General features: G+C 41.2%; 1 protein-coding gene across 1 annotated transcript in view; it reads left to right on the top strand.

Annotated features, from left to right (window-relative positions):
• The window catches only part of LOC126455904 (uncharacterized), a 290,245-nt gene that overhangs the window by 106,413 nt on the left and 167,165 nt on the right, over positions 1-16,667 (top strand). Inside the window, exon 2 of the mRNA XM_050091661.1 lies at positions 10,355-10,842. Coding sequence (XP_049947618.1) covers positions 10,355-10,842 — 488 coding nt within the window. The remainder of the gene's footprint in view (positions 1-10,354; positions 10,843-16,667) is intronic.

Raw genomic sequence — 16,667 nt, 5'->3', positions numbered from 1 at the left:
AAAATCTAAGACAATTTAGAAGAAATTCGAACTTCATTTGAGACATAGCATATATGCAGACTGATGAGCCTCACCACCTTCTATGAGTGTTGAGGTGGCCATCTTTTCCGCTACCTGCGTATAAAGTAATTCCACTAGTGCGCGCATTTCTTCCCTGCCCACATCATCAAGAAATCGCTGGTCAGTATATGCGCATCTTTTTTTTTTTTTAATTTCCTCATAGGTATGAGCTACAAGCATCCTCAGCTGTAATTGTCTCTAATAATTTTTTGACAGCATCTATCTCCGGATATATGTTCTGGGTCCAGTTAGCACCTCTATGAATTTTCACAGTATTTCAAATTGGGTTTTATTTTTGTTAGATGGTACTTTAGGCCATGAAAATACGTTCTTTCCTTTGAACGTGTTTGTTGATGATGCATCCTCCTTCTCCGCCTCATTATCACCATCATCTGAAATTGCAGCATCAGTCTCAGAATTACGTTCAGACTGTATTTGCAAATTATCTTCGTCACTTGAAAGTACGTCACATTCACTGCTGAAATCGTCGTCTTCTTCCAAAACACTTCTCACGGAATCCTCAAACCTTGGTTCATTCACATTTACAGATTACTTTCCTGAAAAGTTAATGAAAACTAGGAAAGAAATTTCAACTATGGAAATGATAACAACTGGGAATTACAGAACGAAGGATTATTCATTCTCAAGTAGCGGCTGAAAGTAACTGATTAACAGCATGAATAACCAGTAACTGATTTACTCAACAATAACAAAGGAATAGATAGGCATGACAGGAGTCGAAAGACTTACTATATTAAGTCAATAAATCAGAAATTGGCCTGTAAATGTTTTCGATCGCTGCGGTTATATCACAAAAGCAAACGAGTTTCCGGGAAAGTTACTGTACATTAAATAATACTTTACACAGAGATAACTACCAACAGTTATGGTAATGCAAACATGATAGGCCTGTGTCACTATCTTAGGAAATACCCCAGCAGACTCAGTTGGTGGTTGGGGCAAGCGAAATCCAAACTAAGGGGTTTGCTTGGACAATATGGTTATAATAAAAGTAAGTGGGGTGAAAGTACTGAGGAATTTTATTTCCCGTTTCTCCGAGAAATGTTCCAAAATGCACGAGATATAACCACTAATAGTTCGCAGGTGAGGGAGATTAAATCTCAGAAATGGTCAAAGGAAAGAAGGAAACTAGATTATCTAAAAATGAGGCCAAGACCTGACGGTATTATGACGAATGATGAAACCAAATGGATTCCTAGTTAACATCAACTGTCATCGTTCAAGATCCCAAGGGAAGGCTAACTGTAAGGTTCATTCACAGTTAACCAGATCTTCGTTTCTGCTCATTTTTTCTCTCTTCAATTCTAGTCAGTGACCACAAAACAAACTGTCATCAGTTCCCACCCATAATGACCCTGTTCCATTTCAGGGCGGTCGTTATGGAACAAAAACGATATTTTGACCACGTTTGTTATCGTTGACTGGAGTTATGGGAAGAAATTCTCTACTTTCTGAATCATCTGGTTTATCCGCAAATATTTCGATGCTTATAAAACTCTTTTTACGTACGCTTTTCATTCTTCAAGTAGAGTATTCTCTAGCTACAGTATTCGGATATTGACACGTTGTAAAGTCAGGACTTTTTCAGATGAGATGGTAATGGGAATACTTGAGTGAGGATTTCCGCCCCCAGAGAACCTGGCCAGGACCGGAGAATAGGAACAAATCCCAATTGATTTCTGGGGCAGTATACATTTGATAAAATCTGAAAGCCTAGTGTATGTAAAGTGTATTTTTCTATGTTACAGTGTGTATCACAGTTAATGCTGAATGTACACGATACTAGAAAGTCTCGGGTAGCATGAGCTTTACAACGTGCACATTCAGATCTATGAGCAAGTCTTCATTTTCGATACTGTGAAACAAATCGTTTCTACCGCAAACTCTTTGTTTACAGTTATCTGGGAGGATATAGTATGGACCGAACCAAGAAAAATATGTACAGTAAACATGAGCTCTAAGGTGCATACCTTAAGAGCTATGAGCATTTGTTCTGTAGAAGTGATGTAGGATGGTGTACTTTGAAGTGTATGCGTTAATGCTGCTGCTGGTCGACGTGCACATAATATTTCTTCACCCTTATCGTCAATCGATCTGATAGTGTAATCCGTTAAGAACAATACGTTTCGAACTGTATGAGCAACTCTAATGCTAATATGTTGTCAGGTTCGGTCATTCAATGCCCTTAGCAGCTTACTAGTCTTCACATTGGCTAATATGATTGTCTTAACTTCATGACAAAGTTTCAAACCGTCCCACCAATACTAATTGAGTTGGTATCACCATCGACTGTTCCACATAAATATTTTATCTTAGAAGATTCTTGTTTAATAGGGCTGGAGGGCATTAATTACGTAACTGTGATAAGTACATACGCACCTAATCTCAAGGAATTTACGTCTTTTTCGCAGCTCGAAGTATGGGTATTGTTTCGTGGCAAAGACGACCAGCGATATTAGCACATGCAATTAATCAGTCATAAGCGCAGTTGTGTATCTCGTATCTCTGTGCTAATGTTACGTCAGTGTAAAAAATTACGGCACCTTTACGATTTTGAAAACTGTACATCACTTAAAGAGCGTGTAATAGCCTATCAAAATTAATCGTGGGTATTAATACTGCCTACAAGACCCAAAGTCACTTCAGCAAAGTCAGCAGTCTCGAAGATAATCCACTTCCCTTCTTCTCAGCCTCATTCAAGTAATGATTGGGTTCTATTCAGTAATATGATGTGGACAAGATTTATTACGATGAGCATCTAGCATAAACACTTTTGCGTAAAATAACTTCTCAACAAGGGTTTTAAATTTCCTTTAATAACGTCTTGTGTTCAATACTTTAATCAGTCTCGATAATACGTTTGTATCTTCAATACAATAACAGAAGCTCTACTTGTTCACACGAATGAGTGCGACTTAATACTACGAAGAAAAATGGTTCAAATGGCTCTAAGCATTATGGGACTTAACTGCTGTGGTCATCAGTGCCCTAGAACTTAGAACTACTTAAACCTAACTAACCTAAGGACATCGCACACATCCATGCCCGAGGCAGGATTCGAACCTGCGACCGTAGCGGTCACGCGGTTCCAGACTGTAGCGCCTAGAACCGCTCGGCCACTCCGGCCGGCATACTGCGATGACAACGAGGCAACAACTAATACTATACAAAAAATACCTTTTTTTAATAACAATCAAAGGCTGCAGTCTCTACGACTGTGTCTTTCAGTTTGACACGGCCGTCTGCTTCGCGCATACGGTGACAAGCTTTCAACGAAGCCGTACCCTGTTGGAGCAAATCCCCTACCGCTGCACCAACGGCCTCGAGCCCATGTAACAGTACACATTAATTTCTAACATAAAACTATACATGTATACTCATTTTTGATATTATGGCCCGATAAAGCTTAACTATGCTTCCTTTGATACTAATATTACATACTGTGTATACTAAGAGTTCTTACCACGAACAGTGCATCGAACCGCCTCATTGATGTAAGGTAGTGCTGACCAAGGATGTACTCTATTCTGTCATGATTACCAGCACAACCCCACCCCCTTCAGTCCCCCCCCCCCCCTGTCCCCCCGCCTCCAGCGGCTCGACACATGGCTTTGACACTTTTACACATTGTGTAATATCTTTTCATTAGATATCATTAGCATATTCCCATATCAAATAATGTCTCCGTACTTACTACTAGGTTTGAAAATCTCTGTCATTTTATGTTAGACTTAACTGAAAACCACCACGTCGGTTCATATTAACACTACAGTCAGTACCATTTCGTGTTGCATTAATCACTTTTCCATGAGATATATCATTTTATTGTCTTGGATTACACATATCGGCAAAAAATATTTTTTAAAAGTTGTTTGAAAGTTGATAACTGACTTTTATGTAATTTTCAGCGTTAATTTCAAAAACTCAATCCTTTTTTTTTTATCGCTTTGTATCACGTCAGGTTTTCTCACGAAACAGGGAGTATTTCTGGGCATAATAATAAAATTAAAGAAATTTAACACATTTTTTCCAACGTCATAAAATTTTATTTTATTTATAAATCATGTTCTAAACTACATTTTCAGTACACTTCCATTTCTCTTTAACCTCATAAGTCCTTATAATAACGCTTTAACTTTCTGTCTGAGCTTCTTTTATTGCTTTTCCGGCTATGGACTCGTTGAGGATCATCTCTTTCTATCATCCAGCAGTAGTCCGCTATCATGTGGACGTTCCATCTTCCTTGATATCTTCTTCTCATTTCTTTGATGTCTTGGTGGAATCTTTCGCCCTGCTTTTTACTTACATCAGCAAGGTTTGCAGGGAAGGAGTCAAGATGTGAGTGGAGAAAATGAACCTTAATGCTCATGTTACAGCCCAGCTTCTTAAAATTGTCGGGCATGTCTGCGACAATTGTCTTGTAGTATGGATCTCCTTTGTTTCCTAGGAAACCGGTAACAACTATTTTAAAAGATGTCCACGCTGCCTTTTCTTTTGTTTCCATTTTGTCCACGAAGTTGGCATCTGTCATTAGTTTTCTATTGTCTGGTCCGACAAATATTCCTTACTTCAGCTTTGCGTAAGATAAACCAGGAAACTGTCCACAAAGATATCTGAAACACTCCCCTCCTTTTGGCAATGCCTTAACAAATTGTTTCATGAGCCCCAACGTAATGTAAGGTGGTGGAAGTAACACCTTTTTGGGATCTACAAGGCTTTTCCTCTCAACATTTTTAACCCCTACGTGTAAGGTTTTTCTCAAGGGCCAAACTTCTTTTATGTAGTGTTGCTTTCTGTCTCTACTGTCCCATTCACAGAGAAAGCAAGGGAACTTTGTATGGCCACTTTGTTGACCAAGCAGCATTGAAATCACTTTTAAATCACCACATAGTATCCATTTGTGGTCTGAGTAGCAGAGTTTGGTTAAAACCAGTTCAAGTTTTTCGTAACATTCTTTTAAGTGAACCGAGAGTCCAACTGGTATAGAAGCATACTTACTGCCGTTGTGTAGAAGTACTGCTTTAAGGCTTCTTTTTGAAGAATCAATAAAAAGTCTCCACTCATCAGGAACATATTCTATTTTGTAATCTACCAAGAAGTCCTGGAACATCACTGCAAAACAACAGGTCACCTTCTTGAGAGAAGTATCTTGATCGCCTAACTCTGTGCCAAAATAGGCGAAATATAGATTTTCAAGGAAATCGGAAATGTTTCTTTGTTGCTTTTTAACGGTATAGTTATCACAAACGTAGCCAAAGCGATCTGGCGAGTTTATACATTCTCTGGTAGCCATTGTCCATTGTCCATAAAACAACTTCACAATACAAGAAAATAGTCACTACTTTAAAGCACTAGTAACAACAACACGTGAATAGCACAGAGTGAACAGGTACTGTGAACCGAAGGCCAATAGCAGAAGCTCACTGCTTGGTGATGGCGGGGGAAGGGGCAGCATGAGAGACAGGCACTGACACGAGAATACTGCTGGTTTCTCCTAATTACTCTTTATTTTACGTATATCTTGTATAAAAACCACTGAATAACAGTTTATGGAGATCCTAAAAACCAAAATTCAAAATCACTAGAGTGCTGAAATATTGGAAAGAGCTAAAACTAGACAAGTAGTTTGTGAAATAACTGTACGTGGTGGAATTTTTTCACCATTTTTCCCGAAATCAGCGTTGAAAACAGTGTAAAAATCACTTAATAAATTTGAAACAATTTTTATGTCACAGACCTGTGTTATCAATCAATTAGCAGAAACTACTTTTCTCGACGATATCTTTGGTGTATTGTCAACATTATTACACGCAAGTCCATGTCTGGAGCTATTTTCCATAGAATAGTCCGCAGTGAGGAACAGTACCACCGTCCTCAGACAATAATGTTTTCATATTATTATTATTTTTCTTTCATAATTTCTTTGCTGATTTGTACATAGGAATGGGACCTATGTCTTGAACCACCGAACATTTATGCCACTCCCTTGGTTTTTTACATACACCATATATGTTTTTGTACTACCAAAAATACGTTACAGTAAACAGAACCTCCTACTCTCCATTAATACATAATTTCAGGTATGTACTAAAATAGATTCTACTAACTTCCTGGAAAAAATCTTAATCGGGTTTAAATAAGTTTCGAAACCGTCTACTTTTACTTTGTATTCCATTCTAGTAGCTGTCTTGCTTTCGAGGGTTAACTTTTACTTGAGTGCATCATAGGCAAGTATTCGGTTCCCTTAAAGCTATGATCATTACTTTTACGCAGTGCATTGTCTCCAGCAACACTTTTCCTGACTGCGGCTATCTGTTATCATGAATCATTTCACCTTAAAGAATTCCTCATTATATATAATTACTTTAATCATTATTACTTCCTTCCTTGCTACCAAAAATGATTCTCAAAAGTATACTATGCTTTTACATAAAATTTTCTACTTATTCCTGGAAACTAATCCCAGTATACTATGTATGACCTCCCTCATTATAATAGGGTGATTTATAGTTACCCTAGGCCTCTGGAATTAGAGATTATCATCAGTATCTCTTAGTCCACTGTAAGCGCTCAATAGTACCAAAATTGCTGTTTGTACTGTATTAAGCAATAGATTTGTACTACTTCAATGAATCGTGTACATTAGTTGTTTACTAGGTCTCTTTTTAGTATTACATTATATCTAGAATTAATCTAGTTCTTTCGTTTAGTCATTCCTGGGAGTCAACCTTCCCAAACAGTGATCTATTCCCCTACGACTCGTTATCTTTTCTCAAACTTGTATTCCGTTTCTTTCGAACGTGAAATACTTAATACTTCATCTTACCATCTTCCTCGATTCTAAAATGTAAGGTTCCTTTCAGAATATGCTGATTCAATAGCTCCATACTTAACAATCACCTACAACTGCTCGCTCGATGAAAGATACGTACCCAAAGACTGAAAAGCTGCACAGATCACACCAATATTCAAGAAAGGCATTAGAAGTAATCCACTAAATGACAGGCCTATACCATTAACATCGGAATGTAGCAAGATTTAGGAACATATATTGCGTCCGAACATTATGAATTACAACTAGCTCTTTACTCACACGAAGTGCTCAGTGCCAGGGACAAGGAATTGCAAATTCATTCCGTATTCCTAGATTTACAGAAGGCTTTTGACGATTTAGAAAAGATATACGTATAGGGCGAAAATAGGCAATGACTCTAAATAATGAAAAGTGTGAGGTCATCCACATGAGTGCTAACAGGAATCCACTAAAGTTCGCTTACACGATATATCAAATCTGACGGCCCTAAATTCAATTAAATACCTAGTAATTGCAATTACGAACAATTTAAATTGGAAAGAACAGATAGAAAATGTTGTGGAGAAGGCGAATCAAAGACTGCGTTCTATTGGCAGAACACTTAGACGATGCAACAGATCTACTAAAGAGACTGCCTACACTACGCTAGCCCGTCCTTTTTCGCGGTACTGCTGCGCGAAATGGGATCCTTACCAGATGGGATTAACGGAGTACATCGAGAAAGTTCAAAAAAGAGCAGCACGTTTTGTGCTATCAAAAAATAGGGAAGACAGTGTCATTGACATGATGTAGGATTTGCGGCGTACATAATTAAAACAAATGCGTTTCTCATTGCGGTAGAATCTCTCAAGAAATTTCAATCACCAACTTTCTCTTCCACTTTGCTGACGCCGACCTACGTAGGGAGAAACGATCATCATAATAAAATAAGGGAAATCCGAGCGTCCACGGAAAGGTGTTAGTGTTCATCTTTTGCATGTGCTGTTCGAGATTGGAATAATAGAGAACTATGGTGGAGGTGGTTCAATGAACCCTCTGCCAGGCACTTATGCGTGATTTTCAGAGTATCCAAGTAGATGCAGATGTATATCCCGAAGTTATTAATATCTTCCTGTATTGTCAACCAATCGGTTTTCCATTTGTAATATGCTCAATGTTTTGAATAGACCTTTGAATTTTACCCTTTTTTGGATCCTTAAGGATTAGTGCTTTTGGTGTGGTTTACGCGTCACTTTCCACGGACCATCGTGTCCTAGGAACAATTTGCTGTTTTCCTTCATTAACTTTGAACGACGTCCTTGAGCCTTAACAAAATCTTTATATCCAGTATGGTACTTGGGTATTCTTGCATCTGTGTTTTATTTCTTTAAACTTTTTTTGCACTGAGTGCTAGGTCTTGTCTCATTCTTTTCTTTGTTATCGTTGTTAGACATTGTAAAATCTCATCTGTTCTAACACAGTCTTCACCTATCATTTTCAGACTTACGTAGGTGGATATTGGACCAATTAATATTTTCATTAATTGAGTCTTATTTAAAGGCTCGACCAACAGTTGTGTTTTGTGTAAATGCCACTTGAAATATGTAGTGATGGAAGCAGTTCGTAGTACAACACACCGTCGCTGTTCCACCAGATGCATTACGTTATCTTCTGTGGACGCGCGCAGGTCTTTGTAGGCGGAATTGGTGCCTCGTTTGGGTTTAACCATCCGTTTCTTTTAATTATATTAGCATAACACCGCCATTCCTCGTCACCAGTTACGATACAGGATGGGACTGCGCAGTGTTGTTTACGGCTCAATTGATGTTTAGCAAGTAGAGGTGCACATATTGCCACCCGCTGATTTTTGTGATTTTGGCTTAGAGCCTGCAATACCCATACACCCAATTTTTGAAACTTCCCCGTTGCTTGCAAATGTCGCACGATGGTACAATTATCACAGTTGATCACATCTGCCAGTTCTCGAGTACACGGAATTGGATCGTAGTGGATTAATACGTTTGAACAATCTTCTTCACTCCTCGAAAGTCTTCCTGAACCTCGACAGTCACTAGAATTATTAATTTCTGGGAGTCCATGGTGCGACGATTACTGGGGTTTCCCATACCATTACTGGAATTATATGTATGCTTCTCACAGATGATGGATAAAAGAATTAACTTAGACATTTGATAATCATTCGCAAATTATGTCAGTATTACTTGGTAGTGTTCAGCCACTTTAATCTTAGTCATCACACATCAACCAAGTGTTTCAAGAGAAAATGGTCTCATCATCAAGTTGCCAACACTCAACAAGTAGGTTAAAACAATAAAACGAAAGACACATGTGGGGGGCAGTATGAATTACATGTATTTGAAATAACACAACAGTATTAGACACACATACTGATGCATGCATTTGCATAACTAATTGTTACTCTAACAGAAGACGATAACAAGATGTGTTTAGTTGACCATCGACGTTTACAAAGTCTGTGCAGCCTCATTGCACATTTATTGCTAAAACAACGCATTTTTGGAAACGGATTTCGACTCACTGTATCAGCGGATGCTTTCGTGATGTGCTATGGAGCCTAAAGTGTCTTCTTCTTTTCCATAGAGACAATTATATCCATCAGTCGAGGCTTTTACATCAGTTTCGCCACACAAAATTAGCATCTCTTCGACGGGGTGTTAGCTGTTCGTTAGCTTCTATCTGCAGTACTTCACAACGAGTCTACCACGTTTTTCTTTGATACCTCTAAAAGACCACACCCCCACCCTCTTCCCACCACACTCCCCATTCTACTACAGAGGTCCGTGCCCTTGGTTTTCCTTACCTAATATTAGTAACATCATTGATGTAAATCAGACCTACCAATGATAAATTATTTTTCGTTATGTAATACTGTATTTATAAAATATATTCTTATAAACTTCAAATTTCATAAAAATTCTTATTCACAAAATCATTTGCAAATTTCGATTTTCTAAAAGAGAAAAATTATACATGAGTATACTGAAAATGTTACGCTCTGTGTTCCTGTTCAAAACTCTATCTAGCAGCCGGAAGCAAGATATAATCACCTCCGTAACAGGAGGAGGTGGGTCCCACGGAAATGTTGTTTAACACAGCCCAATCAGAATCTCATGGTTTTCTTCCATATGCCCCTGCTCTTTTCCCATTACAGTACCCTCTAATCATTTTCCTTCTTCGTTTTCTTCTTCTTGTTCACGGCCCCTCCCGCCCTCGCTCTTCCCTATATCTTCTGTCGGTCCTCATGCTTTTCGAATGTCAGAAGACTACACCCACAAGGAAGCGGCTCCCGGTGTGCGCCCACCGGCTGTCGTATCCTAGTTACGTCACTGACCGAAGCTTCTCTATAAATCTAAGTTTCGGAGACGTAACTCTGGATACTCTGATTTCACGCACTGGTAGTTTCATTGCCTTTTAACAGGTTTTGTGTACCATTTTCAGGAATGGTATGGCGTCCGATCCTGACGGTGACGCTACTGTTGCTGCTATCGTCCACCAGCGGCAGTCGCGCAACGCCAGAGGAAAACGCAGTCTGCCTGAGGTTGATGGCCAGGCTCGAATCCGTAAGGTGGTGGTGTCGCCAGCCCCGGCTGCCAGGGAACATTGTGAATAGCGTGCGAGCCTGTATACAGCGAAACGAATTCGTGAGGGAACTGCCCAGCGATAATACCACGCATGACGAACTCATAATAGGATTTTCATCGAAGCATCTCCCAGGCGCCCTTATCTCCAGTATCTGGACAACGTGCCACGCAGAGGACGGAGGCTGGTCCAAGGATCCCAAGGCGTACTTCGGAACTGTAACGCTCGAGGGCGAAGCCAGCGGCCAACAGGAATATCGTCTGTGGTACGCCGCTGACAGACACCACCAGTGCTGGGAGAGAACGTACAAGAAGTTCATCCCCGAGATAAAGACAGGACAATTCACGGCAAGTAAATATATATATTAACAAAACATCTTACATTTTCCAGTCCTTGTGCGTACATATTCCTGCACCAGTAACAAGTATTAAGCATTTGATCAGTTTTCAATTCACTAACATTAAGCCCCCAGAATTTCTGTGCTACTCTCACTTTGATCTGCATCTACATGAGCATTCTGCAGTTCACACTTGGTAGAAGGTTCATAAAATTACTTTCATTCAATTGCCCGTCCGTTCCATTCTCGAGTAGAGCATGGGAAAAGTAAATACTTAAATCTTTCGGTGTGATTTGTGATGTTTCTTATATTATTGCGATGGTCATTACTCCCCGCGTACGTGGGATTCAATAAGATATTTCCACGTTTGGAGGAGAAAGTTGATGTTTGAAGCTTCGTGAAAATATTTCGCCGCCTCCAAAAACACCTTCGTGTAACGATTGCCACCTCAAGTTGTGGATCATAACTGTGATGCTTTCTCCTCTATTTCACGTTAGTGCTATATTAGGTGCGCTGCTTTGAACTTCTTCGATGTCTTTCGTCATTACTATCTTGTAAGGACCCCATACCGCGCAGCTATACTTCAGAAGACGACATGCATGTGTTGTGTAGGCACTTTGCCGGCCGAAGTGGCCGTGCGGTTAAAGGCGCTGCAGTCTGGAACCGCAAGACCGCTACGGTCGCAGGTTCGAATCCTGCCTCGGGCATGGATGTTTGTGATGTCCTTAGGTTAGTTAGGTTTAACTAGTTCTAAGTTCTAGGGGACTAATGACCTCAGAAGTTGAGTCCCATAGTGCTCAGAGCCATTTGAACCATTTTTGTAGTCACTTTTTTGCTTAGATTTGTTGCGTCTTCTAAGTGTTCTGCCAATAAAACGTAGAAGTTGTGCGTTCTTAAAATTTGAAAACAGTGGTTAGGTGTACAGTCAGATTCTTTTGCCTACGACTGAAGCTGATCTTCCAGTTGTGATAACAGTTTCGGCGAGGTAAAAATTTCGAAAGCGGATAGTTCCTTCAGCGGTTAATATTTACAGATTCACAGATTATGTGTGCAAACGGGAACAGTTTACGACTGATGTCTAAAATTAAATAAACAAATTAAATCAAACTAATACCAGAACAAAAATTACGAACCGTATTCTTACGTTAAGTCCGTTTACTGATACAAATATTTTACTTCAACAAAGTTCTTTACTGAACGTCACATAAAACTATTTTCAATAGGGGAATAAATGTGATATATATTTTATAAATAAAGTTCTGTCGACTGTTCTATTTAAAATTTTTTAATGTTGCATCTTCTAAGTGTTCTGCCAATAAAACGTAGAAGTTGTGCGTTCTTAAAATTTGAAAACAGTGGTTAGGTGTACAGTCAGATTCTTTTGCCTACGACTGAAGCTGATCTTCCAGTTGTGATAACAGTTTCGGCGAGGTAAAAATTTCGAAAGCGGATAGTTCCTTCAGCGGTTAATATTTACAGATTCACAGATTATGTGTGCAAACGGGAACAGTTTACGACTGATGTCTAAAATTAAATAAACAAATTAAATCAAACTAATACCAGAACAAAAATTACGAACCGTATTCTTACGTTAAGTCCGTTTACTGATACAAATATTTTACTTCAACAAAGTTCTTTACTGAACGTCACATAAAACTATTTTCAATAGGGGAATAAATGTGATATATATTTTATAAATAAAGTTCTGTCGACTGTTGTATTTAAAATTTTTTAATGTTGCATCTTCTAAGTGTTCTGCCAATAAAACATAGAAGTTGTGCGTTCTTAAAATTTGAGGACAGTAGTTAGGTGTACAATCAGATTCTTTTGCCTACGACTGAAGCTGATCTTCCAGTTCTGATAACAATTTCGATGAGGTAAAAATTTAGAAAGCGGATATACATATTCACAGATTATGTGTGCAAACGGGAACAAGGATATAAGATGAACAACATAAGATGAACATCAACAAAAGCAAAACGAGGATAATGGGATGTAATCGAATTAAGTCGGGTGATGCTGAGGGAATTAGATTAGGAAATGAGACACTTAAAGTAGTAATGGAGTTTTGCTATTTAGGGAGCAAAATAACTGATGATGGTCGAAGTAGGGAGGATATAATATATAGACCGGCAATGGCAAGGAAAGCGTTCCTGAAGAAGAGAAATTTGTTAACATCGAGTATAGATTTAAGTGTCAGGAAGTGGTTTCTGAAAGTATTTGTATGGAGTGTAGCAATGTATGGAAGTGAAACATGGACGATAAATAGTTTGGACAAGAAGAGAATAGAAGCTTTTGAAATGTGGTGCTACAGAAGAATGTTGAAGATTAGATGGGTAGGTCACATAACTAATGAGGAAGTATTGAATAGGATTGGGGAGAAGAGGAGTTTGTGGCACAACTTGACAAGAAGAAGGGATCGGTTGGTAGGACATTTTCTGAGGCATCAAGGGATCACAAATTTAGCATTGGAGGGCAGCGTGGAGGGTAAAAATCGTAGAGGGAGCCCAAGAGATGAATACACTAAGCAGATTCAGAAGGATGTAGGTTGCAGTAAGTACTGGGAGATGAAGAAGCTTGCACAGGGTAGAGTAACATGGAGAGCTGCATCAGACCAGTCTCAGGACTGAAGACAACAACAACAACAATGTTTTTGTTTTCTACGTGTATTTCGGAGCGATAGTTCCATCAACAAATGGTTCAAATGTCTCTGAGCACTATGGCACTTAACATCTGAGGTCATCAGTCCCCTAGAACTTAGAACTACTTAAACCTAACTAACCTAAGGACATCACACACATCCAAGCCCGAGGCAGGATTCGAACCTGCGACCGTAGCAGTCTCGCGGTTCCGGACTGCGCACCTAGAACCGCGAGACCACCGCGGCCGGCAGTTCCATCAACAGGGCATCAAAAGATTCACTTGTAGTTTTTCGTAATGACCTAGCTTAGCGATCACGCCTGATGGAGGTTATGTTGTTAAAACAGAAAACGTATCAGCGCTCATAAATAAAAGCTACAGAGCTACACTAAACTCTCGCTAGTAAGGCCCTCAGTAGTCCGGTCTCTCAGTGATTCGGCACACTTCCAGCCTATAGTCGTTCGATCTGAAATGACACCTACAATAATGAAATTTCGTCTGCAACAATGTTGTTAGTTAATGTTCAACATTCCCGTACACTTTGAAATTGTGGCTTTCCTTACAGATCGTTATCATGGCTTCTAAAGGGAAACATGTTATGCAGGACCGCAAGCAGAAACTCGAAATTAGATATAAGCTGAACTCAGGTTCTTCGCAGAAAACCATTGTTGCTGCGAATAGTGTTGGACGAGCAGCTATTTATGACCAAACTTCAGCAGAAAAGAGGTAATCACAAGCTCGCAGGGAAGTTACGAAAAGCTGATAAAGAAGAGGACATAGGAGGAGGGAACATGAGGATATCTCAGACTGCTGGTGCTGAAGCTGGAGACGTCTTCCTGCAGTACATTAGGCAAAAATCAGAAACTTGGCAGGACCTATGAAATGCTTGTAAAGCCGTTGTGTGATAAAGCGTACTGCCGTCGCTAACGTCGTGGAGACAACTAAAACTTTGTGACATGTTTCAGAGTGAATGTCGAGTGATATTAATGTGCATGTACACACTCAAGGACTAACTTTTTTTTAAAAATGGCTGTATCTTTTGATTTGATAAAGTACAATCCCTATGTGTTTATACTAAATTTTAGACACTCTCAACAATCCGGCAGTTCCGCTAATCCGGCACCCATACGTGCAAGGAATGGCCAGTTTAGCAAGAGTCCAGTGTACTACAGTACCCGCCTGTTGCGAGAATACATTTTGCACTTGTATCGATAACAAGCTGAAGTACGAATGCGTTTAAAATAAACAGATAAACGTCTTGTGTGGCCACACGTATGAGGTTAAAGTAGTTCTACACTCCTGGAAATTGAAATAAGAACACCGTGAATTCATTGTCCCAGGAAGGGGAAACTTTATTGACACATTCCTGGGGTCAGATACATCACATGATCACACTGACAGAACCACAGGCACATACACACAGGCAACAGAGCATGCACAATGTCGGCACTAGTACAGTGTATATCCACCTTTCGCAGCAATGCAGGCTGCTATTCTCCCATGGAGACGATCGTAGAGATGCTGGATGTAGTCCTGTGGAACGGCTTGCCATGCCATTTCCACCTGGCGCCTCAGTTGGACCAGCGTTCGTGCTGGATGTGCAGACCGCGTGAGACGACGCTTCATCCAGTCCCAAACATGCTCAATGGGGGATAGATCCGGAGATCTTGCTGGCCAGGGTAGTTGACTTACACCTTCTAGAGCACGTTGGGTGGCACGGGATACATGCGGACGTGCATTGTCCTGTTGGAACAGCAAGTTCCCTTGCCGGTCTAGGAATGGTAGAACGATGGGTTCGATGACGGTTTGGATGTACCGTGCACTATTCAGTGTCCCCTCGACGATCACCAGTGGTGTACGGCCAGTGTAGGAGATCGCTCCCCACACCATGATGCCGGGTGTTGGCCCTGTGTGCCTCGGTCGTATGCAGTCCTGATTGTGGCGCTCACCTGCACGGCGCCAAACACGCATACGACCATCATTGGCACCAAGGCAGAAGCGACTCTCATCGCTGAAGACGACACGTCTCCATTCGTCCCTCCATTCACGCCTGTCGCGACACCACTGGAGGCGGGCTGCACGATGTTGGGGCGTGAGCGGAAGACGGCCTAACGGTGTGCGGGACCGTAGCCCAGCTTCATGGAGACGGTTGCGAATGGTCCTCGCCGATACCCCAGGAGCAACAGTGTCCCTAATTTGCTGGGAAGTGGCGGTGCGGTCCCCTACGGCACTGCGTAGGATCCTACGGTCTTGGCGTGCATCCGTGCGTCGCTGCGGTCCGGTTCCAGGTCGATGGGCACGTGCACCTTCCGCCGACCACTGGCGACAACATCGATGTACTGTGGAGACCTCACGCCCCACGTGTTGAGCAATTCGGCGGTACGTCCACCCGGCCTCCCGCATGCCCACTTTACGCCCTCGCTCAAAGTCCGTCAACTGCACATACGGCTCACGTCCACGCTGTCGCGGCATGCTACCAGTGTTAAAGACTGCGATGGAGCTCCGTATGCCACGGCAAACTGGCTGACACTGACGGCGGCGGTGCACAAATGCTGCGCAGCTAGCGCCATTCGACGGCCAACACAGCGGTTCCTGGTGTGTCCGCTGTGCCGTGCGTGTGATCATTGCTTGTACAGCCCTGTCGCAGTGTCCGGAGCAAGTATGGTGGGTCTGACACACCGGTGTCAATGTGTTCTTTTTTCCATTTCCAGGAGTGTAGTTCTGAGATCGATTCGCAGAAGACGTTACTCACGTATGTTTTGTAGTGGCCAGGCTTGAGACCTGTACTGTGTGGAGTGTAGGGGAGCAAGCCAGTTGGCGCGCTCGGCTCAAATGACGCAACATTACTGGAACATGAATTTATCCATTAAAATTTACAATTTTTTTTTCTCTTCTGAGTCGGCGCTACACTGGCGCCGGTGCTGCGTCGCAGCCTCGGTAGTTGGTGATGCTTGTCTCAGCGAATTCTGGCGAACGTCGACCTAAGCGTGAGACTTCCGTTATAACGGCGTAATACAGGTGACAGGCCTTATAGGCGAACGTCGTTACCCGTATGATAGGCGAGGCTGACTAGGACCGAAGCTCCATATTAGCGAATACTCTCGTTGACGTCGAAGGGCTTATAATCTGGTAACCTCTCAGCATCTCTGCATGGCGTGTAAGTGACCCACAGAATAGCCCTTTCACCAAGGAAGG

Source organism: Schistocerca serialis, chromosome 2 (genome assembly GCF_023864345.2).
Source record: "Schistocerca serialis cubense isolate TAMUIC-IGC-003099 chromosome 2, iqSchSeri2.2, whole genome shotgun sequence".
NCBI classification, from domain to species: domain Eukaryota; kingdom Metazoa; phylum Arthropoda; class Insecta; order Orthoptera; family Acrididae; genus Schistocerca; species Schistocerca serialis.
Note: the sequence above shows the minus strand (reverse complement) of the source record. Positions and strands in the feature narration are given on the sequence as shown.